At 41.8% G+C, this 12,239-nt stretch overlaps 1 protein-coding gene across 1 annotated transcript in view; it reads right to left on the reverse strand.

The window, feature by feature from the left end:
* The window catches only part of snd1 (staphylococcal nuclease and tudor domain containing 1), a 907,822-nt gene that overhangs the window by 887,458 nt on the left and 8,125 nt on the right, over positions 1-12,239 (reverse strand). Inside the window, exon 2 of the mRNA XM_080207582.1 lies at positions 6,076-6,225. Within this exon, the coding sequence (XP_080063708.1) occupies positions 6,076-6,225 (150 nt within the window). The remainder of the gene's footprint in view (positions 1-6,075; positions 6,226-12,239) is intronic.

The raw sequence follows: 12,239 nt of genomic DNA on the forward strand, positions 1-12,239 counted from the left end.
CAGTCAGCATAGCTCCTCCAAACCTGCTCATCTCTGGTCTGCACTGTACAGGACAAGGGCCCCATTTGTGGAACAATAGTAGCTGGTATCCACTTCTCCCAGAAGTGTAGTTCCTGACTAGAATAAGCACCCCTTTCTGAAAAGTCCTCAACTTTGCACTTCCTGCTCTTCTGGCAATCTGTCCCTCTTGGTTCTGTTCAACCATCTCTCAGTCTCCTCCAGCCGCAGCAGGTTAAACATGGTCCTAATTTCCAGTTGAGCATCAATAAAGCCAGTGAGCAATTGGTTGTCGCAGGTAGTGGTACACACTAATTTATTTATCCACTGCCTTAGTGAACCCTCCCCTTGCAACAAGTTCAGAGACTGTTCAAGGTCTGAACAAATTCTGCCAGACCATTTGTTGCTGGTTAATATGGTGCCAACCTCATGTCTAATTCTGTGGCGCTCCATGTACTCAAGTCTTGTGCCACAAACTGGGGTCCATTGAGACTACTTGTTCTGGATTGCCAAACTGGGCAAATATTTCAGAGTTTGTCTAGCGTTGGTTTCACCGACATGGACTTCATAGCCATGACCTCTGGCTGCATTCAAGAAGAAGATCTGCCCTTCCACTAGACCCAGAAAGTGAAAATTATCACTGATCCATCTGATTTCAAAACTGCAACAATTGAGGTGGCCCATTCACTGGTGGTTACTAGTTCCAATGCGCCCAATTCAACTTCCACCTGAGGCCTAATAGCAAAATACCGGATGTGCCTTTAAACGTCTTGGCATCTGGCTTCAACTATAATTTAACCTTGACATCCTCCATCTCTAAGGGTTATGTGAAAGACATCTTTAAACTTTTACAAAATGTCTTGTAATCTCATGTCTGAGTCATAGAATCCCTACAGTGCAGAAGGAAGCCATTCAGCTCATCAAGTCTGCACTGACAACATTCCTGCCCAGGCCCTATCCCCATAACCGCATGTATTCACCCTACTAAACCCCTCACACTAAAGAGAAATTTAGCATGGCCAATCACTAAATCCGCACATCTTTTGGACTGTGGGGGGAAACTGGAGCACCCAGAGGATACCCACCCCATTCTCCCTGTGTCTGCCTGAGATTTCTCCTGGTGCTCTGGTTTCCTCCCACAGTCCAAAGACGTGCGGTTAAGTGGATTGGTATGCTAAATTTTAAGGGGGGCTAGCTCGGACAAATGCTTGGGGTTATGGGGATGGGGCCTGAGTGGAATTGTAGTTGCTGCAGACTCGACGGGTAGGATTCTATGACTCTAACTACCTTCCCCTGTACATAAACATCAAGGGGTACCACTTATATTTTCGCAATGTCATCTTGGCAGGTTTTAATGGCAAGACTTTAAACTTACCCCTGTACACTTATTTGGGTATCAGGGACAACACCAACCTGATATCAACTTCCATTTTCACAGTTTTCCCTTACAGTTAATGGAGAAGCTAGAAATGATCAGCTTCACACCGTAGTGACTGTCTGCTTCTGCTGCAGACCCGGCTGACTCTCTATCCTCTCCGTGGCTAGCAACATGAACTTTTGGTGTTGCCCTTTTAAAAGCTCCCTTTTGTCTTCCTCTCTCTGGGCTTTGTTGCACCCAGTAATTCCAGGCAATGTGACCAACACACTTGCATCTGCAACACTGGGCCCTCGTGTCTGGTAATTCGACCCTCTGTGGCCTGTCCTGCTACACCGGTGGCATTCCACTGACAGCACTGAACGCTGCAGGGTTTCCACTACTTCGTGTGCCTGTGCGCTGACACCCAACTGTGCAAGTTATTTTCAGTCAATAACGTCCGCTGAAAGCTTCATGCTGAAGGAACCAGGTGGTCCTGTAAGGCATCCTGAAGTGCTCTGCCACAAATTAAGCAACAAATTCCCGTGTTGGTGATACACTTGCTACTTTCCAGTGTGCAAGAACCTATCAAGAATTTTGAAAAATAAACATCAATGCATCCACTATGCTATCTCTGTAGGCACCTCCTTCAATAGTCAGCACTACCTCTTCATTAACAAATTGATTTTTCATTTTCACCAACCCCATGATTCCATCACATTTGAGATTTTTTTATATGAAGACAGGCACAAAAGTAATTAGCTGTGTCTTCACATTGCGTTTTTGCTGTCTGGCATGCACGTGCTGCAGCTTCACCAGGTTGACATCTCATTTTTAGATATGCTTGATTCTGCTTCTGACACCTACATTCTTTGTTAACCCAGAGCTGATGCCCTGGCATAAGGGCAGCTCAGTGACACAATGATTAGCACTTCTCCCTCAACGCCAGGGACCCAGGTTTCATTCCAGCCTTGGGTGGCTGTGTGGAGTTTGCATACTTTGCAAGCGTGTGGGTTTTCTCTGGGTGCTGTGATTTCTTCCCACAGTTCAAAGATGTGGTTAGGCAGATCAATCATGCTAAATTTCCCCTGGTGCCCAAAGGTGCGTAACGTTAACTGGATTATCAATGTAAATGAGTACGATTATGGGTATAGGGCAAGGGGGTGGGCCTGGGTAAGTTCCACTTTCGGAACGTCAGTGTAGGCTGATGGTTCTGCACTGTAGGGATGCTATGGTTCTCTATGGAACCCCACTGGCTGGACTAGGATGCATTGCCCACCTTTAATTGCCTCTTATTGAATGCCTTTTTCAGCCATTTCAGAGGGCATTTAAGAGTCAACCACATTGCTGCAGATCTGGAGTCAATTGCAGGCCAGGTTAAGGATGGCAGATTTCCTTTCCTGAAGGACATTAGTGGTTATGGTAGAGTGCAGGATATGCCAGGTCACATGGTTAAATACAATTCTGCTGCTGTTGAAGGCCCACACACTTCTTGGATGCCCAGTTTAGCATGATGGTAGCGCCTCAACAGAATGGAGGGAATCCTCAGATGGGCTCCATCTTCACAAGGACTGATGTGGCTATTCCTATCAATGCTGTCATGAAAAATATTGACTACAAGCAAGTAAAAACCTACCTCTATTTTTGTATCAGGTCTCCACTAGAATGCCTCACTTGGGCACCAAATGCATTTGATGGGAACATCAAAACTATTCTACCAACACAAATCACGCGCAACTTTTAATGATGGCTTTCAAAAAATCAAAACACATCCCCAGTCAAGACAGCCTACATGAGAATCTACTTAGTGGCTGAGGTAGTTTGATTATAAATCAGCCAAAACATCCAGAAAGACATAATCCTGTGATAACTTCCTTTGGGCAGCCATCAACAGTGTTTCTCAACTTTAACCATGTGCTGAACAGTAGTGATCACTAAACACAATGAACCTAATTGTGGAGCTTAAGTAGAAAGTGTAATGAATGGGTCTAATTAAATCAGGAATATCCACATGATGATAGCAAGTTGGTTTCTTTGTAGCCCCTCAATCTCACATATCAAGTTCCAATAGAACAGCTAGTACAGCGTTTAGTTATCTACAAACTTGAACTGAAAATCACTTCATACACAATAAATTACTGAACAACTATTTTAAAGGGGTCTGTTTAGTTTATTGGCTGGACGGCTGGTTTGTGACGCAGGAGCAATGCCAACAGTGTGGGTTCAATTCCTGAGGTTATTCATGAAGTCCCTGCTTTCTCAACCTCATCTCTCGCCTGAGGGGGATGTGGTGATCCTCAGGTTAAATTATCACCAGTTAGCCTATTGTCCTCTGGGATTATGGCGACTTAAGCCCAGCCGCTTTCACTGTTTAATGGAGCGGCACAGTAGTTAGCACTGCTGCCTCACAGCTCCAAGGATATGGGTTTGATTCCCAGATTAGAGTTTGCACATTCGCCCCGTGTCTGCGGGGTTTCCTCCGGGTGCTCCGGTTTCTTCCCAGAGTCCAAAAATGTGTGGGTTAGGTGGATTGGCCATGTAAATTGCCACAATGTCCCAGGTTGTGTCGGCTGGAGGGTTTAGTGGGATGAATTTGTGGGGCTGGAGAGGTGAGGCCTGGGATGGATTTTATCAGTGCAGACTCGATGTGCCAAATGGCCTCCTTCTGCACTGTAGTGTTTCTATGAAACTGTATAAACAGCAATGGAATGGAAAAACCTGCCAACCATGCCACAGAATCTTTTAATAATTACTCAAACAATGTTTACTGCACTCAGTAGGAATACATTATGTTAGGGAGGCAATGGCCTAGTGGTGTTATCGCTAGACTATTAATCCAATAACTCAGCTAATGTTCTGGGAACCCGGATTCAAATCCTGCCACGGCAGATGGTGAAATGTCAATTCAGTAAAAATATCCGGTATGAAGAATCTACCGATGACCATGAAACCATTGCTGATTGTCGAAAAAGCCCATCTGCCTCACTAATGTCCTTCAGGGAAGGAAATCTGCCGCCCTTACCTGGTCTGGCCTACATGTGACATCAGAATAACATCAATCTGGTTGACTTCCAACTAGGGCTGGGCAATACATGCTGGCCAGCCAGCGACACCCATGTCCCACAAATAAAATTTTAAAAATGTGCATCATCCTAGCAAAGAAATGCCAAATTTAAAGTTTTTTCTTGGAATTTACCTTCACTACAAACATCTCAAGGGCACAAATTTAAGACAGAGTTGAGGAGGAACTTCTTCAACCAAAGGGTTGTGAATCTGTGGAATTCCCTGCCCAGGGAGGCAGTTGAGGCTATATGATTGAATGTATTTAAGGCAAAGATAGATAAATTTTTGAATAGTAAAGGAATTAAGGGTTATGGCAGGTAAGCAGAGCTGAGTCCATGAAAAGATCAGCCATGATCTTATTGAATGGCAGAGCAGGTATGAGAGGCCAGATGACCTACTCCTGCTCCCAGTTCTTATGTTCTTAGAAGTGTGCACAATCTCTTTTGCTGTGCCTCTTTAATTAATGCATGGAGTCTGTGATCCATGGATATTATAACCATAGCTATCACTATCAGGCATGGCATTAGGACATAGCCAACTCAACATAATGTACTCAAAACAAAATTATATTCCACAGATAAGTTAGTCAGTAAAAAAAACTCAAAAGAGACAATGATATTTCAACGCAGTTGCTTAAATCAAACTTTACAATGCAATTAGCCCAAGTTGTTTTCAATCATCCTGTCTGTTAACTGAACAACAGCAGTCGCAGCCCCCTTCTTCCCTCGCCCCTCACACACCCCTTACCCCCAAACATTTTCTCCCCCTTCCTGTCCCTTTCCTCTCCCTGCAGATCCCTCTTGCCCGAATTCCCACTTTCCTTTCCCAGAACCCCATCCTCTTTCACTCCCTCCATTCATCCTCACCCAACCTTTCTCTTTCTACCTCAACCTCCTCCCTCCCTTTCCCTCTCCAATCTGGCCACCAAGGCTAAGTGATTTCCTATGCACACTTGGCCAAGACTCAACCTGTGTTCAAGTGAGTTAGGAGAACTTTGAAGCACCAGAGTAACACCAAATTGAATGTCACAAAATTCAAACCTACAATTATTTTGTTGCTTTAAGCTATTAGTGTTTCATTTTAAACCTCCGATGCTATAATTATTCCAATCAGTTACTACATGTTCGTAGGATAAAGCAAAAACTTGACAGCTTGAAGCATTTCCTAAATCTCTACTAGATAGTTTAGTGTCCTGTATTTTCTGGACTTGTCACATGATAGATTATTCACGTCTTTAAAACATATATGATCAGTAAATGCATAAGTATTTCAATATTGTAAACCTCCAATTTTACCCCGCTACTGCAACTTTTACCAATTATTTTCTTTAGAAATTTAAAAAACACTCAGCTAGAACACAATACTTCTGATCAGCTTGCTAATTAGAAAGCCTACATGTGATGATGATCAACTCCAACATCCAAATTGCCCAACACTTCAACGCAACCTCAAAGACAGGCTAACTTTCCAGTTGTGAAAAATATTGCACGTTCGCACATCTTTTACATGGACCAGAGGTGATCCACCTTTCTTCTTTCCCATCCTACAACCAAATTTTAGCCTTGTTTGTCACATCAATGTAGACCCAATTTTTAGTACATCCTGCACTTTGTTCAAGTAACCACACTATGAACAGGCACACATTAAGAACAAGATTTCACCTCATCAGGAGTTTCCTTGGCTTCAGGCTGATTTGGAGCAACACGTCGTGCCAAGGCACCAGAACGGATGTTACTGAGGTTAATCTGCCGCTCAGGTGGGGGTCCTCCTCGTGGCTGGCCACGAACTATGATTGCACTACCTGAAAGCACCTAAAAAGACAGAAGAAAACAAGAATCTCATTATGAAAACATCTTTGGTAATAGATGTGTTACAGTAGACTCTGTTTATTGGTCCCAGCAGAATCTCAATGCTATTTTAAAAATCTCAGCAATGAAATAAGTATCACCACAAGGAAGAAACATGCATTTGCACTTGCAGACCTTAGCACGACAGAGTTGCTGATGTCAGCTGCATCACTACAGGCACCAGCACACAGATGTGGAGGGGGTGGTTGTGGGAGTAGGCAAGGGCGGGAAGAAAGCAGAGGCAAATTCATGCTCAGCCTGCTCTTAGAGCACTTAGTGTGGGTCTCCACTCTTCACGATAATGCACGGTGCAAGGGAATGTGGCCAAAAAATGAAATTACTGCAAATAAGTGTAAATGGAAAAAGTGCCAAGGCTACCGTACTTACTAGTTTTCTGTGAATTAACTTCCAAGCTAGTCACATACAGCAAAAAGAAAATTCAGGAGTGATAAGCCACCATTCAGCCCATCAAGGGTCATTTTAGGACCTCAATTGTCGTTAGAACATTCAACTGTAGCTTTAACAATCCTAGTGTTTTGCCTCGATCTACATGCCTTTCTGTCCACTAGTTCAGCTTTTTCTTGGCTTACTTTTAATAATTTGTGGTTATCTTATTTATATACTCTAATCATTAAACTTAACCTCCTCTAATCCCCAACATAATGTAAATTAACCATCTTGTTGCTGCTGCAAGTACACTTCATAATGTAGATAAAAACACGACTCTTTCGAGATGTCTTATTACTGTCCATTAATTTCACTGTAACAGTTGTTTTTCAAAGAGGCTGACGCTGAAATCAAGTATGGAGTGCAAATTAGCTCCAGAAGGAGAAGTTAGAAAAGCTAGTGCTCTCACAATGAGAGCAATAAGCTCCAAAACAATCTTCCCTTCAAATCCCAATTATGTGACTCACGCAGCCCAGGCTGTAATTTACTACATGGCACTGACAGCATTCAATGATAAACTGTATTCCAAATACCACTCAGACACAAGTTGTACCGGACATCCAAAGAAAAAGATAGCCTTAGTGGTATCATTTAACTTAGGGCAAAGTCATAACCACCACATTCAAGCTGTTACAGGCAGTAATCAAGTCACCAATAAATCTTTTCCAAATGTGCAACAGTCCGAGGGGCTTCCAGGTCTGATCCACAGCATTTGGAAAACTTTTAAGTATTTTTATTCAGATAACACATCAGTTCTTCTACATTTAAGAAATGGAACAGAATACAGCAAGCTTTATGCTATGCAACACCACCAACCGGAATTCTATCATCAAAACTGTTACCAGTGGAATTCTTTTAAAACGTTGATCACTTTCAGTATCGAGATAATGCACTATTTTATTAGAAACCAGCTATAACAATATATTCTAAATGGGCAAAGTTGTGCTTAGGTGTTACATTGAAATCCTTATATTATTGGACTAGTTTTGGTCATTGGGCCTGAACAAAGATACCGTCTGCCCCATCTTATCATGTGCCTGGTGTAATGAAATACCTCATTGATCAACACCACCCATTCCGCAAGCATGCCAGAAAACAATCTACATTAATGTACATTGTACATGCAAGATCAACAGTTATGCGAATTATTGGCCTCCAGTTAAAGCCACAAGGATCCAAATACAAATTGATGTAATTGCTGCAAAAATGCCACTTGAATGAAGCGAAGGCCTGCAAGAATTCAATTCAGATGCACCAGAATACCAAATAATTTTGTAGCTTCAATGCTTTCAGGCTTCAGCAAGGTGTCACAGAGCTAATTTCCCCAAGTCAGGGAAGAGAGAAAGAAAATACTATTGCAATTTTATGGCATCTCTTCTTCAGGGAGCAATATGCTGGGCACAGTGGTTAGCTCTGCTGCCTCACAGCATCAGAGCCCAGGTTTAGCTCACTGACTGTGTGGGATGTGCATGGGTTTCCTCCAGGTGTTCCGCTTTCCTCCCACAGTCCGAAGTGGGCTGTCGGAGGAAAGCTGGTTAGGTGCAGTAGCTATGCTACTTGGGAATGCTAACTTCATTGCATTATTAATGTACACCTACTTGTGACACTAATAAATAAACTTTAAACTTTTAAACCTAGTAGTTTACTTGGGAAACATTTGCAGAAGCTTCTCAGCAGCCCCAGGAGCCTCAGCAAATCTGAAAAGTGCAAGAAAGATTTTGTGGGGGAAGGAAAGAAAGATGGAAAGGCAAAATTTGAGAAGAGATAGCTCAAGCCGGACGAAACTTCAACATCATTACTATTTCTTGTTAAAGATGATCAACCACCATCTTTGAATGTATACATTTTCCAGCCAAGAGATCTTATGAAACACACGAGGAAGCCATGCATCTTGTGTTTGGAAGGGATGAAAGTAGAGGGATAAAGAAAGAACAAATCAGAGAGTCACACATCAGTTTAATTACATTTCCAGATAACAGTGAAAGATGCACAGGTTTGGGACCTAAATGCTTCTATTACCACCCTCCTCAAATCAGGCTCTGCAGCATAATGGATGAGGAAGGGGGAAAAACATACATGAAAAATTGGGATCATCTTTATGTTCTTACACACATTATATTACAAAAGTTAACAGCACATTCCTGCACATTAGTTCAAAATACTTGCCAATAAAAGTACACATTTATTAGTAATAATTTTAGAAAGACTTTGAAATCTACTGCAATTGTCTGCTGTGAATATACATTTCATAGAGTGGAGTAAATCCAGAGAGTTACTTTTTACTGCCTGGCATTTTAGAGTTGAAAGCTAGTCTTCTGGGATTCAACCCCCATTAAGTAAACAGTAATTGGTATACACTCAGTTGCTAAAGCTGAAGGAGATGTGAAACTGAACAAGAATGTGCTGAAATAGATTGACTCAATCCTTGAGCAATTATTTTGAATCTGAATTCACAGTATAATACACAAGATGCATCCCAAGAACAGTAAATCAAGAGGGTGGGGGAATGAAAACATGAGAAAAGTACGCAGGGAAAACTAATGGCACTAAAGGCCCCTACAGATACAATATTCTTGCACCTGATGGTCTGCATCCTCGCATCACAAAGCAAAAATAGCTGCAGGGGTACTGGATGTATTGATCATAATTTTCCAAAATTCTTTAGATTCTTTTAAGGTCCCAGCAGATTGAGAATTCACAAATATAGCATCTCCACTCAACAATGGAGATGCAGAAAGTAGAAAACTATAGGGAAGTTAGCTTAGCATCTGTCACTGGGAAAATACAAGAATCTATTAAAATGGTAATAGCAGTACAATTAAAGGACCATAATACAATTAGGCAGAGTTAACATGGTTTTTGGGAAAGGGATATCACATTTGACATATTCATTAGAGCTCTTTGAGGATGTGACAAGCAGGAACCTGTAGATGTACTGTATTTGGATTTCCAAAAGACATCTGACAAGATGCCAAATAAAATGTTACTGCACAAGATGACAACTCAGTGTTAAGGATCATATATTAGCATGGATACAGGATCCAGATAAACGTGTCATTTCCAAACTGGCAAACTAAATGGAATGCCAGGGGGATCAGTGCTGAAGTCGCAACTACTTATGTATATTAATGACTTGGATGAAGGGACCAAGCATGTCACAGCCAAATTTCCTGATGACTTTGAAAGCAAATTGTGAAGATACAATGAGTATGGAAATGGAAAATGCGTAGGCAAAAATTTGGCAAACAGTGTAGGTTATTCATTTCAGCACGAAGAACAGAAAAGCAGATTATTTAAATGGAGAAAAGACAGCAGAATGCTACGATGCAGAGGAATCTGGATGTCCTTATACATAAATTGCAAAGGTTCAGCATACAGGTAGCAAGTATTTAGGAAAGCAAACTGATTGTTACTGCAAGTGGAGTACAAAAATAGAGAAGCTTTGTTACAGCTATATAGCACATTGAGAACTGGGCACAGTTATTAAATGAAGGAGATCGTCATCCACTTCAGGAAATGGATTAGAGACGATGCCCCCTCTATATCTAAGGTGATGGTCGAGTGTTTCAAGTTTCTGGGCGTTCAGATCACCAATCTGTCTTAGTCCGTTCACGTCAACACTGTAGCTAAGAAAGCCAATGCCTCTACTTTTGCAGAAGGCTAAGAACATTTGGCATGTCCACTATGACTCTTACCCATTTTTATAGATGTACCATAAAAACCATCCTTTCCAGATGCATCATAGCTAGGTACGGTTCCTGCTCAGACCAAGACCACAAGAAACTACAAATGGCTGTAAATGTAGCCCAGTGCGTCACCGCAAATCAGCCTCCCATCCATTGACTCCATCTATATTGCCTGCTGCCTTGGAGAAGCAGCCAACATAATCAAGGACCATCTGCACCCCGGGCGCACACACTTCCGTCGTGAAAAAATACAAGTCTGAAAATACATACCAACTGACTCGAGGACAGCATCTTCCGTGCTGCCATCATGCTTTAGAATGGTCCTATCACAAATTAAGCTGATCTTTCTCCTCACCCTGTGACTGCAACACTATATTCTGCACCCAATCCTTTCCTATGTACTCTATGAACAGTATGTTTTGTCTGTAGAGCACAGAAGAAACAATACATATCACTGTATTCCAATAATAAATAATAAATCAATGCACATTAGAAGCATTTCAGAGCAAGTTCACCAAGTTGATTCCATGGTCAAAGAGGTTGTTCAATGAGGAAAAGTCGAGCAAGCTAGCCTACACGCACTGGAGTTTAAAAGAATGAGGTCTCAGGTATAAAATTCTGATGGATGGGGTAGTTTGACAGGCACCTCCCATTTAAGACAGAGATGCGGAAGAACTTCTCTGAGAGAGCCATTCACCTTTGGAATTCTCTTCCCAGAGAACAGAGGAGGCTGGGTCACAGAACATAATCAAGGTTGAGTTAAGACAGAAGCAGGAAGGTGGAGGTAAGGTCAATCAGATCAGCAATGCAAAAACAAGTTCAATGGGCCTAACGGCTTACTTCTGTTGATATTTCTTCTGGTTTAAAAGAGTGCTAGCAGTTTTCATTAAGATTGGACACGAATTCAAACATCCCATTCTTGATTAGTAGGGTAGAGATGCAGTTGTGGACCACACGTTTCTATCTGTACAATTATGACCTTACCTCACTTCCTCAACCTTAGCTCACAAGTGCATGGTGAAAAGTAGTCAGTGCACGAGTACAATATATATTGCATGCTTTGGAAGCCAGTTAGAGATGAATATCAACACAACCAAGTCACCCTAGTTGCGGCAAATACTTGAAGACAAGGCGAGCAGAAGTAGTATGGGAAAGTACATTTTCGTACAAAATTATATAATCTGGGCTAAATGTCCAATATACAAAAGTTTAGAATCCAAGAACAAGGTGTGATGATACACATTTGCAAATCAATCAATTTGAACATCTAACAGTAAAATCCAGAATTAAGTGGTTTAAGAATTAATGTGGGTACCAGTGAAAGGGATTTCAGCTCTGAGCATAGATTGGAGAAGCTGGGATGATTCAAAAACGGTTGAAGGAAGACATTATAGAGGCTTGAAAAAATATGATAGGTTTGCATAAGGTAGAGAAGGAAACCGCTTCATGGCGAATACTGTAATTGCCTAAAATCAGTAATTGATTCCTTTAGCTGGTAGGATTAGTGAACACTGATTTTGGGTATGATATACAGGTAGGACGCAAAGGTAATTTTCTTTCAAATGTAGCAAGTGGTACATTTGACCTGGAACCCGCTGCCCACGAGGGTGATTGAAATCAACAACTGTCCCTGTTTCTAAGGAAATTGAAGGGGTACTTGAAAGAAGAGTGGGATTCCTGAATTGCTCCAAGGAGAGCCAGCACAGACACACTGAGCCAAAAGGACTCATTTAGAAAATGACTCTAATCCCAGACCAATTCTACAACAGAAAGATACCCCAACTCTGCAATTGTTTTCTCACCCACCTGTTGCATGGAACTCGTCTTTCTATAAGTTTTGGGCTA

The sequence above is a fragment of the Carcharhinus amblyrhynchos genome, chromosome 19 (assembly GCF_965287045.1).
Source record: "Carcharhinus amblyrhynchos chromosome 19, sCarAmb.v2.hapA, whole genome shotgun sequence".
NCBI classification, from domain to species: Eukaryota; Metazoa; Chordata; class Chondrichthyes; order Carcharhiniformes; family Carcharhinidae; genus Carcharhinus; species Carcharhinus amblyrhynchos.